Source organism: Paramormyrops kingsleyae, chromosome 19, assembly GCF_048594095.1.
Source record: "Paramormyrops kingsleyae isolate MSU_618 chromosome 19, PKINGS_0.4, whole genome shotgun sequence".
Taxonomy (NCBI): domain Eukaryota; kingdom Metazoa; phylum Chordata; class Actinopteri; order Osteoglossiformes; family Mormyridae; genus Paramormyrops; species Paramormyrops kingsleyae.
The window spans coordinates 28,396,189-28,416,389 of record NC_132815.1 but is presented as its reverse complement, the minus strand read 5'-3'; the positions used below and the strand labels follow the sequence as shown (position 1 = coordinate 28,416,389).

General features: G+C 38.2%; 1 protein-coding gene across 4 annotated transcripts in view; it reads left to right on the top strand.

Moving 5' to 3' along the window:
* LOC111861011 (signal-induced proliferation-associated 1-like protein 1) overlaps positions 1 to 20,201 on the top strand; it is a 139,723-nt gene that overhangs the window by 77,586 nt on the left and 41,936 nt on the right. For all 4 annotated transcript variants that reach the window (XM_023845266.2, XM_072702694.1, XM_072702695.1 and 1 more), the window contains 4 exons: positions 650 to 838; positions 988 to 1,162; positions 9,344 to 9,447; positions 9,658 to 9,815. In XM_023845266.2, coding sequence (XP_023701034.1) covers positions 650 to 838; positions 988 to 1,162; positions 9,344 to 9,447; positions 9,658 to 9,815 — 626 coding nt within the window. The remainder of the gene's footprint in view (positions 1 to 649; positions 839 to 987; positions 1,163 to 9,343; positions 9,448 to 9,657; positions 9,816 to 20,201) is intronic.

The following is a 20,201-nucleotide window of genomic DNA, read 5'->3' as shown; positions in this document are numbered from 1 at the left end:
CAATTTAGAGACACAAAATCACTTAACATGCTTTTAGACTGCAGGAGGCAACTCAAGATCTGGGGTAAACCCTTGCAATATGCCTAAGAACATGCAAGCTGACACACACACAACCGGGGGCAGGATTACCACTGAGCCACAATGCCACCCTTATGTGATATATTAGCAATAGATTTAATACAGTCGTCCATCGTCTGATTGTACGTACATCCAATATAAGCCTTAATACAATCGAGAGATGTCCGAAGCAGACGTAGTGGACATTAGCGGACATATTTTACCACTTGTGAGGCATGTGGCAAGAACCAAAACAAACCAATCAAGCTGCAGCTATAAGGGTCAGTTAAATGCGTGTGATATTGCATCTTTTGTTATACAATGTTTTTGACCTCTCCTCTATAATGATTGAAATACGTTCAGATTGACTTATGTCCTCACTTTGGGGATGAAACCCAGATGCAAGTTGAAGGAAACCTGTATACATATATATCTGCCTAAAGCTTATATGGTTGTTAGATATAAAGGCTGCTGTTTTCAAGTGCAGAAAAACATGTTTTTCTTTTGAACCTGCACGGTCCTGATCAGGTTAAGCACATATCTTAGTCCCCATATTACTCAAATGCTTGGCTTTCTCTCTATTGCTTTGCAGCTGACAACACTACGGGGGTCCATCCTTGAAGATGCTGTGCCCTCGTCCTCCAAGCATGGTATGCCACGAGGCTTACCTTTGAAGGAGGTTCTGGAGTACCTAGTACCGGAGATGAACACGCACTGCCTGCGATTGGCCCTTAACACACCTAAGGTCACCGAGCAGCTTATGAAGCTGGATGAGCAGGGGGTATGTTTACTTCCGAGTGGATCTCACACACTTCAGTGAATTCTACCAGAATGTTCGACATTTGCATCACACTTTGTTAAGACACATTTTGTACGCATCACAATGACATTGCTGCACCCTCTACTGATGCTCTTTCTGTTTGCCTGCAGCTTAACTTCCAGCTAAAGGTTGGGGTGATGTACTGCCTGGCAGGGCAGGGCAGCGAGGAGGAGATGTACAACAATGAAGCAGCAGGACCAGCCTTAGAAGAGTTCTTGCAGCTGCTGGGGGAGCGTGTAAGACTCAAGGGCTTCACCAAGTACCGCGCTCAGCTCGATACAAAAAGTATGTCCTGGGATGCATGAGGCACCAGCTTTAACTCATTTTATACTGTCATACAGCAACTCATAGAAACCATATCTGGTGTTACGAGTTAAAATGAAATCACATACTACCATCAGGACATTTGCCAGACAGGTTATAGAGTTAAAATCTTTGTTCCTTGCTGCTTCTTCTTCTAGGGTTGCACAATCTCACATAATGATTATTTGAGATATATGGACTTTCGATAAAACAAAAAAGGAGAGGAGATTTACCTGAAATAAACTATAGCCAAACAGAACTTATTATTTACCAATGCAGTGTCAAATAAGTTGGTGGTATTGCCCCAAGTTGTGTCAACAGACGCAAATCAGTGTCCACAAATATGACGTGATTACAGGCCTAATGGTGGGCATAAAAATTTGTCTGGATGCTGGCATTTCAGTACTATAAGGAGTTTACTTACACGCACAATTTGAGAAGCAGATTAGTAGTATATATTAATGAGAGGCATATTGTGATACCCCAGAGTTAGTAATCTGTATAAATGCGGCGCATCCTTATGTTTAATGAACATGCCGGAACGTCCCTCTTGTAGACCTCAACCTTTGTGTGCCATCTTGGTTTCTGGGCTGCTGCATAGCTGATAGGTTGCTGATAGCTGAAAGGCTCCTGCAAGCTGATAGGCTGCTGCAAGCTGATAGGCTGTACCCTTCAGTTGTGGATTCAAGGCTGGCTTGAGGCCAGTCTCACCTGCTGAATGGTTATTAGGTTTTTTATTTTGTTGGTTATTACTTAGTGTATTTTCCTATTTTTAGGTTTTCCCCACTTCTGCAATGTTTTATTATTTCTGTGTATCATGGTCCTCATCTCTTTGGTGTTGTTACCCTAGTGTTTGCTTTGTCCCTTAGTTCTGTGTTCCTTTAATGTTACTGCTTCTACCTCTTTCCCGTTGTTCCTGCAACTCCCTTGATGGGTTAATTGATTATGAGTTACACCTGTCCCTTGTTTGCCTTGCTTGCCTCTTTTTTGCCTCTTATTTAGGTGCCTGCATCCGTGCTGTTCTCTAGTCTGTCATTGTTCATGTTCATGCCCATGTTACTGTGCGTTAGAAGGTCTGTTTGTTTCTTAGTTCTTCTCCCTGTGTTGTTTTGTTCCCTGATGTTATTTTTTTTAATGGTTTCTTTAGTACTTATTCTTCCCCATTAGTTTTTGGCCCCTCGTGGTCCCTTTAATGTGTGCCTTTCCCTAATGTGTTCTGTTTAATTCAATGTCTCGGACCTGCAAGTGGATCGTCACCTTTTTCCCACCTGTGCCATGCCGTGCCATGACAGTTGTGTCTGCTGAGCCGTCCCTTTGTTCACCACCACATCAGTGCTGATTGCTTGCATGATTTACCAAACAGTAGTATGTGGCGTGTTCCAATAAGAGAATTTAATAAGCATAAGGATACACTGAATTTATACAGATTACTAACTTTTGGGCGTGACAGTATGCCTCTCATTAATATTTTATGCGCATTACTAATCTGCTTATCAAATTGTGAGTAAGTAAACGTCCATATAGTCCCGAAAATTTTACATCAATCATCTAAAGCCCTGGTGATTATTGCACACACGCACATAGCGCAATTATATTGTCATGTAATATCATGCCGCCCTATTTTCTACCTTGGTTGTTTTATACTTTGATAGTTTAACCAACAACATTAAATTCTGTTGTGATTTTTAGCTGATGAAAAATCGTGCTCTTTGTTCACAATTCACTTTGTATTTACGTCCAGCAGATGCATTTGTCCAAAGCGATGAGCAAGTAAGGCAAATAGCACATTGTAAGCAAACATACTGTACAGGGGTCAATTAGGTATAACAACTGCACATCTTTTAACAAAGTAACAGCCTAATAAAACTATTCAAGGACCAGAAGTGCAGCTTAACCTTGCTATCGTGATCCGTTTGTAAGTTTAAAATGCCTAAAAGCACCACATTGATTTGTGTACTGCATCAAGGCTTTTTGACTTTGTCAGGAATCTCTATTTAAACAAAATAAATTGAAACAATTTTTTTCCACTAGGCAAGGCATGCCCATCCATGTAAGGCAAGATAAGACCAATTCAGTTTATATATATATATATATATAATTCTCTTGAGGTTTATTTTACCATAATTGTTTTATTGAAAACGAGAGGTATGCTGTCAAAAGAAAGGTCCAGAAAGCCATACCAAAAATATTAAAACCAATCATTTCGTGAAGACGGAAGCCTAACAAGGTAACCAAGAGGTAAGAAACAAATTGGATGATAAATAATTGTTTTGAGGGTATTTTATGGCTGATTTACGACACGGGTCGGCACCGACCCATTTAACATAAGAAATAGGAACAGAAAGCTAACATAGGACTAAGGTTAAAACATTCAGAGAACATAATGAGGCATCAGGCTGGTAGAGGAATTCCTGGAACAGATGGGTCTTGTGGTTCTTGAAGGTGGAGAGGGAGTCTAATAACCAGATGTGGTTCAACAGTTCAGTCCACCATCGGGGAACCGCACAGAAGAACCATCTGGAGTGACACTTTTTGTGTGGTGGAGGGAGCTCCAAGCACAGTGGTTTGATGACCAAAGGAAGCAAGATGAGATATAGGTCTTGAGGAGCCTTTTGATTGAGATGTGTCTGTTCATTGATGAACCTGTAAGCCAACAAGGAGGACTTGAACTTGATGTGAGTCCAATAGGGAGCCAGTGAAGAGAAACAAGCAGAGGTGTGACATAAGAACTTTTGGGCTGAAAGAAATTCAAATGTGTTGCCGCATTTTGAATAATTGTGACACATTGTGAGTTTGATTGCAGAAGCTGGTAGTAGAAGAGAGGTGCTACAGCCTAGTCATGAGGCAACAAGTGCCTGGACTAGAAGCTGAGCTGCAAACTAAGACAGAAAAGGCCTGATCTTCCTGATGTTATACAGAATAAATCTGCAAGATTGGGAGACTGCTGTAATGTGCTCGGCAAAGAACAGCTGGTCATCTATCATTACCCCTAGGTTCCTGGCAGACCTTGATGGAGACAGTGTGGATGATACAAGCTGAACAGTGATGCCATGATGGATGATAGGGCTGGCAGGGAAGACAAGAAGCTCAGTCTTGGAGAGGTTAAGCTGGAGGTGATGGTCCCTCATCCAGGCTGCAATGTCAGCCAGGAACGCAGAGAGCAGAGTGGAGACCATGATGCCGTCAGGAGAGAAGGTCAAGTAGATCTGGATGTCTTCAGCATAGTAGTGGTAGGCAGGGGCGCCGTAAGGGGGGGGGAATTAGGATGATTCCAAAGGCCCCTCAGTCACAGGTGGCCTAAAAAAACTGGAAAATAACTGGATTGGTCTGAACTGGAGGGGGGGCAATATCTCTAGCAAGGCCCCTGGAGGTAGGAGAAGCCACATTACTGACTGAAAGAGGAAAGGACCAAGAACAGAGCCTTGGGGAATAGTGGTTGTTATCTGATATGATTTCAGTATCCATTCACCCCGAGCCACTTGGAGCGATATGTCTGACAAGTATGAGGACTTGTTGTGTCAAGTCCTGAATAATCAATCCAGTGGCCCAGAATATGTGATCCTGTTATCTATTGACACACATTTACTACAGTACATTCATCCTCAGCAAAATCCACCTGTATCCCCCAGCAATACACATTTGCTCATCTTTTTTACTGTCAGTGTAGGAAATTTAAAAAAATATCTGTGGGACAATTTCTGCCCCCACTGTCTAAAAAATGGGGGTGTTTACACAATTTTGGGCATACTTTTTAAGGATTGTGATTAATGCATAAAGTTTCTGTTTTTAATGTGAAATACCCCCAGATTACAATGCATACAGTAATCACCACCTCGTGCCAACATGTTTTAAAACAGAATGGAACGAGTACCAATTATTCTTCACTTCCATCAATTACCCCGTGAGATGGTCACTGAATGGTTTGATTTTAGCTATGAATTCTGTGAATCTGTGTAATGTCTTGACTGAAGCTCTCGCATTGTTTGCAACCTGGAAAGAATACTACTGATTGTAACACACAATAAAAGATATATCGACATAAATGGCATGGTGTCATCCTATACCTCTTTTTGAAAATACAGTGGAAACTGTTTATAGTGATCACTGTTATAGTGATCAACCACTTTTATGGATCGAACAACTTGGGACAGAATCATTCCGGTACAAATACTGCTTAAATAATTTGCTTATACTTATCAAGTAGTCTGCTTATACTGTTCATTTAGGGTCTTTTTAAACATGACAACATGAAAAAATAAAACTGCTTTATTTATTTTATTTCTTCTTTACTTTGATCGCCCTACTATGCCTTGTGGTAACCCATCTGCTTCTGGATAGCTACCCGAGGCTAATGCTGCAGACACAGAAAACATGACAGGAAAAAGAAACTCATTTTCTCTCAATAACAAGTATAGACTCATCAAAGTTTACGATAAACTGCCAAAAACGAGTCAACAAGAAACTACAATAATCGCTTTGAGACAATATAACATTGTGAAAATGTGCTGTGTAAATAAATTTGAATTGAACTGGATATTTATGTACAGTACTATACGGTATTATATCATATTTGAATTATGCACACTTCAATAATTTAATTTGTGCAGTACTGTAGTTTAAAAAACAGCTGTACTGTATTTAGAAATTGTCAAAAAAATTCTCTAACTTCAATTCTGTCCATTTTATTACCATATATTCATGTAATAAATATACAAAATACAAACAATTAGATGTTATCTGCCTGAGACATAAAGAAGAAAAACATTGGTTATAATGATCATCCGCTTATAGTGATCAATTTCACCCAGACAGACGTGATCACTATAGGCGGTTTCCACTGTATATCGATATACCAGCTCTAGGCAAGAGTATAAGTTCTTGATGAGTGGGTGGCGAAGCCATGGATAAGCAGATGATCCGTAGCCAGTTCCCTAGCAGAGATTGGCTTGTTTATTTTTGGATGATCACTTTTGTTAAAAAATTAAATTGGCCATTACTAGATACTTATTTACATAAAGTTATGTATGTAGTGTGGCTGTGTATGGCACTGTATGTATGAGTGTGTGCTAGAGTTAAAAATGCTAATTAAATGAAATGAATAAGAATATTTATTTTTTTAATACTGGGGGCACTTTTTTAATCATCGTTTTTTGGGGCATTCTGAGATTTCTTGGGGCATTTTTGCCCTTTGCCCCATTAATTTCTGACGCTGACTACAGTACTTTACATGGTACCGTATTAAAGTCCTGTTCTTTCAAGAGGACAGTTAGGGCTTTAAGACAAAATCTCATGTGTAGAGGTGTGACCCTGCCAACTTCCTCTTCCTGTCAAATCAAAATTTTAGTCAGTATTTCAAAACTTATTTTCCTCCTGGATCTCAGAAGGATATTCAGTTTTCATTTGAAAATTACCAAGTTGTACAGCAGAAATTTGTAAATATGCAAAAAATAACCCTTTGCACTTGTGCAGGTAGCACAGATAGTTAATTCAGATGGACTCGTTTTGGAGTAGTGTAATCTGGTGAATGATTTGGTGCCTGTGCCTTTAACGGAACAGAATTGTCTTCAGTAAAAGATAATAGAGTACAGTTTCCCTAAAAGCATGGGAATATTTCAGTACCTGATGTTTACAAAGCTTAAAAAAACTTGCAAAGTTATTTATGGGCCTAGTTTCTTTTTGGAAAGAAACCGAAAGTTGCACAGAAATTGCCAGCGATAGGTGCGTTGGGAAATGTGTGTGTCCCGTACCTGTAGAGAAACATCAAAGTGAGCCACATATGAGTGTTCATTGATTTGGCTGATTTAGTTCCATTTTTTTATTGTTAAAAATAAAAAATGATAATTCTATAATTTTATAAGTTATAAGGAGCATAACTTCTGAGAAACAGAGGACTGAAAGGAAAGGAAAGTTTTTTTTATGTTTTGTTGGGTGTGAGTGTGGATATGAAGTAATGGCCATTGTATTCTTCCTGGCAATGTTGCTCTAGGCTCCCAGCTTTTTTCATAATTGCAATTGCTGAAACCAGTGATTCTGGGAGAAGAAGGGGTGGATCTTTTTGACTTTACAATTTTCCTCAGTGAATTAAGCATATATTTCTGAAACATGGTTTTAACTTTTAAAGTTAGAGTATGATCTAGTTTGCTTCTCAAAGCTATTTTTAAAACTAAATGGATGAGGGAATTCAGGTTAAAACATACCAATATATTTGCTGGTATTTTGATGTGGATAAATGGGTGGAGCCCTGAAAAGAGATCCCAGCTCCCTCTGGTATTGTCCTCCATCCTGGACACTCTCCCACCCTGTGGCAGCCTACTGATATGTCTACACCTGTGGATATGAGCATAGCTCTACCGAGAAGCTGAAGTTAGAACAATGTTTATACTTAGCTTATAGGTCTGTATCATCCAGCTGCCAACAAATTTCTGTGACTTATTTAATGTATATAATTTTTTAGGCTTCATTGACAAATGTAGGACTTTAGCATGATGGATCAGTGGGTGGCGCTGTTGCCTTCCAATTCCAGGGTTGGGGTTCCAAATCCCACCCCTGCTCTGTGTGTGGAGTTTGCATATTCTTCCTATGTTATGTGGAGTTTGCATGTCATTCCATTGTCATGTGGAATTTGCATGTTATCCCCTTGTCACGTGGAGTTTACATGTTCTTCCTATGTCGTGTGGAGTTTGCATGTTCTTCCTATGTCATGGAGTTTGCATGTCATCCCCTTGTCTTGTGGAGTTTGCATGTTCTTCCTATGTCATGTAGAGTTTGCATGTTATCTCCTTGTCATGTGGAGTTTGCATGTTCTTCCTATGTCATGTGGAGTTTGCATGTCATCCACTTGTCATGTGGAGTTTGCATGTCATCCCCTTGTCATGTGAAATTTGCACGTTCTTCCTATGTCATGTGGCGTTTGCATGTTCTTCCTTTGTCATGTGGAGTTTGCATGTCATCCCCTTGTCATGTGAAGTTTGCATGTTCTTCCTATGTCTTGTGGCGTTTGCTTGTTCTTCCTTTGTCATGTGGAGTTTGCATGTCATCCCCTTGTCATGTGAAGTTTGCATGTTCTTCCTATGTCTTGTGGCGTTTGCTTGTTCTTCCTTTGTCATGTGGAGTTTGCATGTCATCCCCTTGTCATGTGGAGTTTGCATGTTCTTCCCGTGTCACATGCGACTTCATCTGGGTTCTCTGGTTTCCTCCCACTGTCCTAAGACATACAGTTAGAAGCAGAATAAGACATAATACTCCATTGATACACCCCATGAAGTGAATAATTAACATAGTAACTTACTGCATTTAAAGTTTCAGATTGATTTTTTTTAACTCAGTTACTATATGTAGCCTTTTATTTAATTTACTTCTGGGCCCCAGAGTCTAATAATCAGGTACTGATTAATTCTGTACTATGTGTATCAATTTGGGCAAGCAAGCTAAATTGTTGGACAACCAGAATGCTTGTAACAGGAGTTAATCCATCTGTATAAAACACAATTACATTTTACAGTAATAAGCACACCTGACTGATAGGCCTTCTCCCTCAAGGTTTTTGTTACACCATCAGTAACATTAATGGATTGAAAACATGTTTCATGGAATTTACTTCTGAAATGATGTTTTAGCCCCTTTATTAAGGTATTATTGAACAAAAGCTTGCAATAATAGATTTTAACATTTGACTCATTTATCTGATGTTTTTTATCCAGAGCAACTTACAGTAAAGGGAAGGGTTACAATGTGTGTGTAAACCTTGGGATTTAAACCCACAACCTTTGTGCAGTTAGCACAATGCCCTACTTCTTGAACTGCAAGAACATATCAATGGGTTTTAGTTATATTTGCACTGCTTTGCTTTTTTTTTTTTAAAAAAATCATCTTTGGATAGGAGGCCTGTTGAACTTATTTCAAAATTTGTTTATAAGTGTCAACAAGAAATTATTACAGAACCCAGAACAGAAGATGGTTGGTCACAAAGCAAAAGGTAATTTGTAATTGAAGATCAAAGTCAGAACTGCTCAGTGGTGCCTTTGTTTGTCTTGGTTAAAGCCTTTTGTTGCAGACGAATGGTGAGAATGTTGGATTCCAGCTCTGTAGAAGTAGCCAGGCGGTATTTTTATCTGGGAGGTGAGTGAGAGTCTGACAAGCCCTGCTGTCGATGTTTCCTTACAGCGGACTCCACAGGCACACATTCACTCTTCACCACCTACAAGGACTATGAGATCATGTTCCATGTGTCCACCATGCTGCCCTACACGCCCAACAACAAACAGCAAGTAAGGCATTATGTTCTATTGGTTTTCTGTTTGAGGCTAACATAAAAGCTGTAAACAATTCCCAGGCCACTTACTTTAATATTTAACAGTAATTTGCATTGCTCGCTAACAGCAATGTTTGATAATTACAGAGCCCTGGGAGAGCACATAGTTTGATCTGACGTCGCTATTGAAGTCTGACATGCTGTTTTCTGTTTTCCTGTCTGGCAGCTCCTGAGGAAGCGACATATTGGGAATGACATTGTCACCATCGTGTTCCAGGAGCCCGGCGCCCAACCCTTCACCCCTAAAAACATCCGCTCCCATTTTCAGCACGTATTTGTCATTGTCCGTGTGCACAACCCCTGCTCAGAAAGTACCTGCTACAGGTTAGTGCTCAAGGGAACAGGAGAGTGAGATTAGGGGGGTGCACTCCCCTCGCAGTCTGAGGTTTTGGCCAACCAAATTGTAAATTAACTACATCCCAGTTACGAAGTATTATGCATCACAAGCAGTGGCGTAGGAGAGAGTTTGATATTGGGGAGGATTAATAATTTAAATGCAAAGATTGTTTATTGGGGGACAAATGAAACCATATTAAGTATTGGGGGATGGGGGGGTGGGCATCTGTCCCCCACCATTCTCATGCCCCTGGTCTCAAGCATTAAAATATGAATAATACTAATGTCAGGTGAGTGTACAGTGTGTATAACAATGTGTATGATTAGTGAATATACATTGTCTATAACATCAAGTATGATCGAGTGAGTGTGCAAGGTTTTCAACATTGAGCATGATCTGGTGAGTATACAATGTCTATAACATCGAGCATGATTTAGTGAGCGTTCAGTGTCTAAAACATCGAGTATGATCTAGTGAATATGCAGTGTTTATAACATCGAGCATGATCTAGTAAGTATACAGTATCTGTAACATTGAGCATGATCTAGTGACTATGCATTGTCTATAAAATTGAGTATGGTCTAATAAGTGTCTAGTGTCTGCAACATCGAGTATGATCTAGTGGTTATGCAGTGTCTATAACACTGAGTATGATCTAGTTAATATACAGTGTCTATAACACTGAGTATGATCTAGTCAGTATGTAGTGTCTATAACATTGAGTATGATCTACTGAGTATACAGAGTCTATAACACTGAGTATGATCAAGTGAGTATGCAGTTTCCATAACCCTGAGCATGACCTAGTGAGTATACATTGTGTATAACATAGAGTATGATCTAGTGAGTATGCACTGTCTGCAACATTGAGCATGATCTAGTGCGTATGCAGTGTCTGTAACACTGAGTATGATCTAGTGAGTATACAGTGTCTATAACATTGAGTATGATCTAGTGAGTATAAAGTGTGAACAAAACCCTCAAGTTGGCTTTGTATCATACATGAAGCAGAATATTTAGTGTGGCACTTTTAAGTGAAGATCTCTATTTGCATTAGATGTGCAAAGCTGCCCTGATTAAACTGTGTCCGACAACTAATGGATGACTCATTCCAGCAATATTTCAAAACCCTTTTATACCTTGAAAGCCATTGGATGTTTCTGTTGCCCTCATAGCTTGAAATGATGTGCGTACCATATTAGCAGCAGTGTTACCAGAGAACAGTGGTGGTTCCTTTTTAAAACTAATTTGGACTAGAATTTTTTGCCTGTTAGGCTCAACCAACCTACCATCAACAAACCAGTACAGAACTGCATATCACTCCAAAATATTATACTCAATGATGGTGAAAAACTCAAGACCAGGATTTTGTAAAACACACACCTTACAATGGCTACACTTAGCAATAATCCAATGTTAAGAACGCAGACATACACACATCCCTCTGTCTGAGTAAGGAACTAAATTTTTGCTGTGAGTATGAAAATCTGACCAAATGGATTTAATCAAATGTGCTGCTTGTTTAAACTGGGCATAAATTAGACAGGGCCATCATAATTTCATGCCTGTAACACATTGTGCAAAGTTTGTGAAAAATGAAACATGAATTGTATTTCAGAATGTTGCCTCCGCCATGGACCATCTGTCCTATTAGTCCAAACATGATCTATCCTTTCAGCTAGAATCTGCAAAAAAATCTGGGAGGCCACAAGTATGAGAGGTTAGAATTCCTCCATAAAATGTGAAGTTTAGCTATTGAATTCACAACTATAATAAAAGTAATTCCTCCATTATTAAATGCCTAAATAATTATATCTAGCTATATTTCTAAAATTTTTACTGTGCTTTGAATAAGATACTTTACCATAGTGTACTCCTCTTATTACCATATTTGAGTCTGAATACTTACCAGAAGATATGAACAATATTTTGTTGTAGAACCTTACCTAACTTAATTCAAATTTAATGAAAATGGGGAAACTGATATGACTGGTGTGTCGTGACTGTGGCGGGGACTCGATGAAATCAGGTGAACATGGGGTTTATTTCGGGAAACACACTCAGGAACAAGAAAACAACATAAAGATGCTAATGACTGGACTGGGGAAACATACTCTAACACGGACTTAATTATACAAGACTCATTAGATACAACTAGGAACAGCTGATAACATGAGGGTTCCACACGAGGTAGATGAAGGGGCGTGGCACACGGGAGGATCGGACAACCAGGGCATGTCATGGTGACAGTGACATTCCTGTGTAGAATAGATCTCGGATACAGTATGTTGGACGAGATGCCCACTGCTTTCCCGAGGGTAGGACATCCTTAACTATGATTAGCACACAACTTCTTCCTTTCAGACTGTCTTGTCCTTCAACAAATCCCTGCTCCAAATCCCCTTGCCACATCCCTTTCTTGCTATAGCAACTCAAAAACATTGCTCAAAGCCCTGTCCCTCCCTCTCTTCTATTTGAGGTTCCACTTATGAAGACCCCTCCAAGGATGGTGAAGCACAAATGTACCAGCTCTACCCAAACTTTCCCTTAGGATTTGTTGTAGTATTCAGACTTGGCCCATACATTCAGCTAATCTTGTCACACCCAGGTGATTGCTTAAGATTGCTTCAGATAAGTGCATATTCCATTACAGCATAATTATTTTATATAATTAAATATATTTTATATAATATTTTATATAATTAAACTGTGTTTACAATATCATCATGAACTTTTGCAGATGTCTAGGTAGGATCTCACTGTTTCTCACACACACACACACACACACACTCACTCTCAGACCTGTAATCATATCTTCGTGGGGACTGCTCATTCATTTCTATGGCAAAAATGCTAATGCAAACTATGACATCCTTAAGCCCAACTCAACCCTAACAATAACCATAAATAACCAAACAAAATACATGTGTTTTTGCATTTTTAGTTTTTTGATTGCAGTCATGAATTTTTAGAAAAACAAGTCCCCATAAGGTCAAAAAATGGGTATTAATCATGTTGTGGGGACATTTGGTCCCCACAAGGTAAGGTATATCTGAACCACACACACACACACATTCACTCACTCAAGACATTCACATAACAAGGTAAAAGGAAGACCAGCTTTCCAAGTTTTATGGCTTGAATTTGGAAACCCAAGAATAACAACCATCTGAGGCTTGATTTAAAGATCCAGCCTGGTCCAGGCTTTCTTGAAATAATGACTTAGTATCTTGAAATAAAAACTTACTATCTCGAAATAATGAGAAACTTTCTCAAAATAATCACTTAGTATTTCGAAATAATGACTTTGTATGTCAAAATAACGATAAAGTCTTGAAATAATCACCAAGTACCATATTGGTCCTCTTTCATCATCTGTTCTTCAAAAACCAAATTTTATAAAGAAAAAAAATACTTTTATTTTACAAGAACATATACGTTAACCATATTGATGTTAAAAAGCATCCACAGGCAACTGAATTATAATAGGTGTATTAAACAGCAAACATTCCAATCAAGTTCAGTATATTAGTCTTGTTATTTCGAGATATTTTGAGATAGTAAGTCGTAATTTCGAGATATTAAGTGGAAATTATTTTGAGATCCTTAGTCCTTATTTCGAGAAAGTTTCTCATTATAATGACTTACAGGATCTCTTTTTCTCATCACATTGGCAGAAAAAGGCTTCCATATTTTCCATCTTGCTCTTTGATTTTCTTTCTCTTATTTTGTGTTTGTGTTTTAAGTGTAATGTCTGTTGTGTGTTAGTTGTAGTGTTAGAAATAAATGCATGCCTTTTATTTATCTTATATCTCCATCTCAGTGATTGTCTATAATAAGTCTCTTCTCTGGTGTGAAATTGCTACTGAGTTTTAAGTGCCAAATTTGTCTTAAGTTCCGGGAGACTCACTTTACAGCCTTGAGCAGGCTTTTGCTACAGAGTTGCTACATTACTTGGTGAGAATGAATGTTCTAACCCAGGTTAAGTCGTGATACTGTAATTAATGAATTCCATTCATATCCTGGAACTAAATCTCCAGTAACTGACTAATTGGGACTTCTATAATATTGTTTGTTGGAGATACAAACCATTCGAGCATAATAATTAATTCATAACCAATGAATGAATGAATTAATCAATCATTCATTTAAGAAAATAATAATTAATTTCCCTACATATTGGTGGAGACAGAAATTATTTGAGCTAATTTTTCCTACAAAGCTCACGGTTTAACTTCATTTAATATTTCATGTTAACTGGCATATACCATGATCAACCTCTGTGTTACATTATCCTCCATTTAGTTTAAAACTATTAATTGTTCAAAAAAATAATGTTTGGATTTTATGATTATGAGGTCCTACTAATCTCAAATAGCTAAAGGAAATAAAACATGCACACCAAACAAAAGCCCAGGACTCAGGCGGTTAAAATCGCCCACTGGTCGAGCAAAGCATTTCAAAGTGAATTTTGTGGTTTTCTTAGTGCGAGGAAGCTAATATATTGTATTATTGCACATCCGCTGTTCTATGGTCCATGACTAATCGCCGCTACCTTGGTTTTATTATAATTATTTTGTTTTGATTGAGTTGCTGTTGAAATGAATTGCACAATTAAAATCACATTAGGCTAAGTGTGTTAGGATTTGTTTGGCTTTAATTTTGCAGTTATTAAACTGGGTGCTTTGCATTTACCTTTATTGGTGAAGTGTAGAAAACACCATAGCTGCCCTCTTAATATTACATTGCACTGCCTTTTGCTCTCAGGACAACCTCCTTTGTTTCAGGCAAGTTGCTAGTCCATGCTGACTCCAAAGGTTCCCTGTGTTTAGCTGGTTGGTCATTGACTTCGACTTGTTCTACAGATGTTAATCTGAATTGAGACCTGGTGTGTGGGGCGACAGTCACATTGATGTGAGTTTATAAACATGCTCTTGGAACCACAGCAAGCCATAGATGGATATATTGCTGTCATTAAGGTGAAAGTAATGTCTCATTTATTACACAGAATGACAAATGTTTGTACCTTATCGAACCAGGCATTGTTTACAAATCTCCAGTGTCCAATGTTCTTGGTCCTTGGCCTATTCAAACAACAGCAATGTAGTTTTCTTTTTCTTTTTTTTGAGAAATATGTGGATTGATGGTTGTCAGTTCTTTAAAACTGTTTTCATTGATGAACTGTGTGCTGGCTAGCTGTAAATTGTCTATCAATGTGTATAATTTATGCAACACTCCTTCAACCTCTTTCATCAAATATCCATTTTGATCAGTGTTCTGCTGTTGACAGTTTGTTTTTGTGTGGTGGACCATCCCAGATACATACAACTTTAGCAGTTTTACAATTTTGCTCAAATCGTATGTTTTTTTTGTCTCAAGCCTGAAAAGCACCTTCTTTATCATTTGCCATATCCTGATATATGCTGATGGAAGTATATTTTAACAGTTAAAATCAATTAGTGATAATATTCTCAATCAGGATTCTTTTAAGAGATTAGCTGGTATCCCTGAAATGTATTCCTAGTGAAGGGAAATATATTTCTGACAAAATGTTTGACCTAAAGTAATTGCAAATTTGTGTTCATCATTTTGTACAATAATTAATTCCCTTGTCACTTGTTGCTTATAAGCAATTTTATCCACATAAACTGCAGGTGTTAAGATCAGTCCTGGCCATCTCTGTCATTTTACTGGCCATCCAGTCCCCTAGTTTTGCACCCATTCTGTTTCTATTGTTTTTTTTTTTTGCTCCCCAGTCTACTGCATGGCTGAATGGGCTGAGCATGTGGCTGCGAGCTAAGCCAGGGTTGCCAACTCTCACGCATCTGGCGTGATACACACACTTTCTGACTCTCATGCTCAAACAAGAAATCTTACGGCAAATCTATATTATTCCATTATTAACCTAAAATTATTTACATCAAAAGCGTTGGGGTAGTTTACAAACCCTACAGACTATTTACAAGGTAATAAACTGTTACATACATATAAATGTGTGTGCATGTGTGTGATGACTTGCCTCGAATTGAAAATCTCACGCAAGCACCCCTACAGTCATTTGTTTGAGGCTGGCTAGCCTTAGCTGTGTTAGCCATTTTGGTTTTCTGGTGTCCTTAGATTCTGTTTTGTTTCCCCTGGGATAATTGTGTTCCTGTTCATGTATTTCAGTTTTGGTCCTTGTTTGTACCTTGGTTCCTAAGTTTACCCTGCCTGTGTTGTTTTGTCGATGTTTTGTATTCCTTGTATCTCATGTATTTTTCTTACAATGTTATTCTTAATATTACCATGTGCAATGTGATGTTGATATTAGACTTTTAACTTATATCTTCTATATTTATTTCAGTATCAAAATTAACTTGCTTAACCATGTAAATTATTTTAGTTTGGATCCTTAATTACGGAAAACTATGTTTCTGTAAGCTATTAAGTGGAATTAGGATTTTATCTGAGTTGTCATTCTTTTCCAACAGCAAGCCAGGTGCAGTTGGTAACACATATAATGGTGGGTAATGACTGAGTTTACTGCAGTAATAGAGGTTTAATATGCATGAGCGGGGCAAAGTTAAGCCTTGAAATTATTTTCTTGTTTGTGGAGCTTATTTAGCAATGTATACCTGTGAAATATGCTACAGTTAGTGTGCTAGGGTAGGCTATAAAAGAGGGAGTCACGTGAGTCATGTGACTTGACTTGAGTTTCAGTTTTTATGACTTGCTTTCCAATTTATGACAAAGACTCTACTTGATATAGACTTGGATGTTGCTGACTTGAGACTTGACTTAGATGTATTATAAATGACTTGTCACATTCTATCAATAGAATTAATATTACTTTCCACCTTGGTTTTTCCCTTCATTGTCACTGGCTTTACAATTGTGTTCCTGACTGCTCTTATCAAAACCTGAAAAAAGCAACATGTATGTGCCGTGTGTACCCATAAACAACAGATGCTACAACACGCCCACAAGATGGGCAATGTGAGTAATTTGTTAGTAAACGTAGTTCAGTGCTCTAGCATGAAGTAACCATGGTGGCATCGATACCAGAAATGATAAACTTTGATTACTCAAATTTATACACAGATGAGGAGTTTAACCTTGGGGGTTCCCTTTCAAACATTTTTTTGGCTTAGTAAAATTTGCCAAACAGGGGTTTGGGGGGGGGGGGTATTATTAGTTTGAGTTACAATCAGGAAGCTAAACTCTGTAGGGCTGGTTTAAAACCTTGTGCCGTTACAAAATTACTGCTCAATTACTATTACATATATGGGGTGATTTTACTGCAATGGTACTCACTACTACTCAGATGAAAATTATACTATTGAACATATTAGGTTCAATAAAATTTAATTATATGATAAAGTTATATTTGCAAATGTGGTATGTGTTAGTCATATCAATGAGTAATAATAATGAATTGCAAATGTCATGCACCTTGTATACACATGTGTAGCTCAGTTTGGCATAGCCTGTAATGAAAGACTGACTGGGCTCTCTCACCTTGCACCCACTGGGAGGAAAGCCTGGAGTCGCTTATGAGCATTACGATCGTGTATGTAATTTTTACTGGGCTGTGTTGCATACTAATTGTGATGCCTGCAAGTACTTGGCTTATCCATAGCAACAGGAGATGACTTACTTAATGTTACCTTTACATATATGAAATATACTTAAGGCTTAGTATTTAGCTACAGGGAAGAGACATTTTTGGCCAATAGAGTATGTGACTTTAAAACATGTTTTCAGTAGACTGCAAGTTAAAGTGTATATTTTCATTAGAATTGTTTTAGATGTCAATTGCTGAACACTGTGAAATGCAATGGCAAATATGCCTATTTCTAAATTAAAATTACATATATATATATACACACACACACACACCTATCTGAATTGTTTACCACAGGAACTCTTTACTTAGGGACAGGCTAATATTAATACACATGAAAATAATTAACAATACAGTCATGGCCAAAAGTTTTCAGAATGACACAAATATCGGTTGCTTCAGTGTTTGTAGATCTTTTTGTCAGATGTTTCTATGGTATACTGAAGTATAAGTGCAAGCATTTCATAAGTGCCAAAGGCTTTTATTGAGAATTACATTAAGTTTAGGCAAAGAGTCAATATTTGCAGTGTTGACCCTTCTTTTTCAAGACCTCTGAAATGCTGTCAGTCAACTTCTGGGCCAAATACTGACAAATGGCAGCCCATTCTTGCATAAATCAATGCTTTGTGTTTGTCAAAATTTGTGGGTTTTTGTTTGTCTACCCACCTCTTGAAGATTGACCACAAGTTCTCTGTAGGATTAAGGTCTGTGGAGTTTCCTGGCCACAGACCCAAAATGTTGATGTTTTGTTCCCTGAGCCACTTAGTTATCACTTTGCCTTATTGCACGGAGTTCCGTCATGCTGGAAAAGGTATTGTTCATCACCAAACTGTTCTTCGATGTTTGGGAGAAGTTGCTCTTGGATGTTTTGGTACCATTCTTTATTCATGGCTGTGTTCTTAGGCAAAATTATGAGTGAGCCCACTCCGTTGGCTGAGAAGCAACCCCACACATGAATGGTCTCAGGATGTTTTACTGTTGGCATGACACAGGACTGATGCTAGTGCTCACCTTTTCTTCTCCGGACAATCTTTTTTCCGGATGCCACAAACAATCGTCAGAGAAAATGACTTTTCCACAGTCCTCAGCAGTCCCTGTACCTTTTGCAGAATATCAGTCTGTCCCTGATGTTTTTCTTTAAAAGAAGTGGATTCTTTGCTGCCCTTCTTGACACCAGTCCTCCAAAAGTCTTCACCTCATTGTGCGTGCAGATGCATTCACACCTGCCTACTGCCATTCCTAAGCAAGCTCTGCACTGGTGGTACCCCAATCCCACAGCTGAATCAACTTTAGGAGACATCCTTTGGTGCTTGCTGGACTTTCTTGGTCGCCCTGAAGCCTTCTTCACAATAATTGAACGTCTCTCCTTGAAGTTCTTGATGATCCGATAAATGGTTGATTTAGGTGTAATCTTACTAGCAGCAATATCCTGCCTGTGAAGGCCTTTGTGTGCAAAGCAATGATGACTGCACATGTAACCATGGTTAACAGAGGAAGAACAATGATTTCAAGCACCACCCTCCTTTTAAAGCATCCAGTCTGCTATTCTAACCCAATCAGCATGACAGAGTGATCTCCAGCCTTGTGCTCATCAACACTCTCACCTGTGGTAACGAGAGAATCACTGAAATTATGTCAGCTGGTCTTTTGTGGCAGGGCTGAAAGATCATTTTCATGGCAAAGAGGGGCTTTGCAATTAATTGCAATTCATCTCATCCCTCTTCATAACATTCTGGAGTATATGCAAAATTGCAATGATAAAAAATGAGGCAGCAGACTTCGTTAAAATTAATATTTGTGTCATTCTCACTTGCAACTTTTGGCCATGGCTATACATTCACCATTGCTTAAATTAATCACTATTAATTTAATATATTAAATTATTATTAAATGAATCACTATTACATTTATCATAGTTACTGATGGTGAAATTACTTAAGGATTGACCAAGACTTGACCTGACTTGCTGAATTCTAAGAAGCATGTCTTGAGACATGACTCAAAACTTGATGCTTAGGACTTGTGTATATATGACTTAGTCCCATGCTTGGTCTATTCCCATTGTCCGTACCATTGTTATGTCAGTGGAGAAGGGGCCAAAATAAATATTTCAAACGTTTTTTGTTTAGATATGGAGTTACTAAATCAGTTCTCCCCTTTTCATTGTAAACTATGTAGAAGATACACGATACAAGATACTTTATTCATCACATACATGGTTGTACAAGTACAACATGTAGTGAAATGTACCTTGAATGACCCTTAGACTGTGCAAATCAAAAATAGAATTTAGAGTGAGGCATCAGTTACGATAACTAAAGTAAAAAAAACTAAAATACAGTGGTACCTCAGTTCTCAAACTCATTAGAACAAGAATTTCTTAAAAGTCGAACCAACCAGTTAGAAAAAAAAAATTACCTAGAGCTCGATCTGAATCTCAGAATTCAAACCGTGAACGCCGACCTAAGATAACTGACACGTACGCGCGGGGAAATGAGTCACGCAGCACGTCTCTCAGCGGAAACAAAGGGTAAAGCTTCTGTTTCAGCCTCTCATTGGCTGTGATCGCATCGTGCATGTTTACACTAGCTGAATACATATATTTAGACAGTAAAAATACATTTAGACAATGATAGACAGTAACAGTAATAATAATAATAATAATAATAATACATTTAAAAATAAAGATTTCTTATGAATGATTTTAATATTAATAACAATAAACCATTAATACATTTAATTATAATAATATTGTCGTGCTGAATGGGGA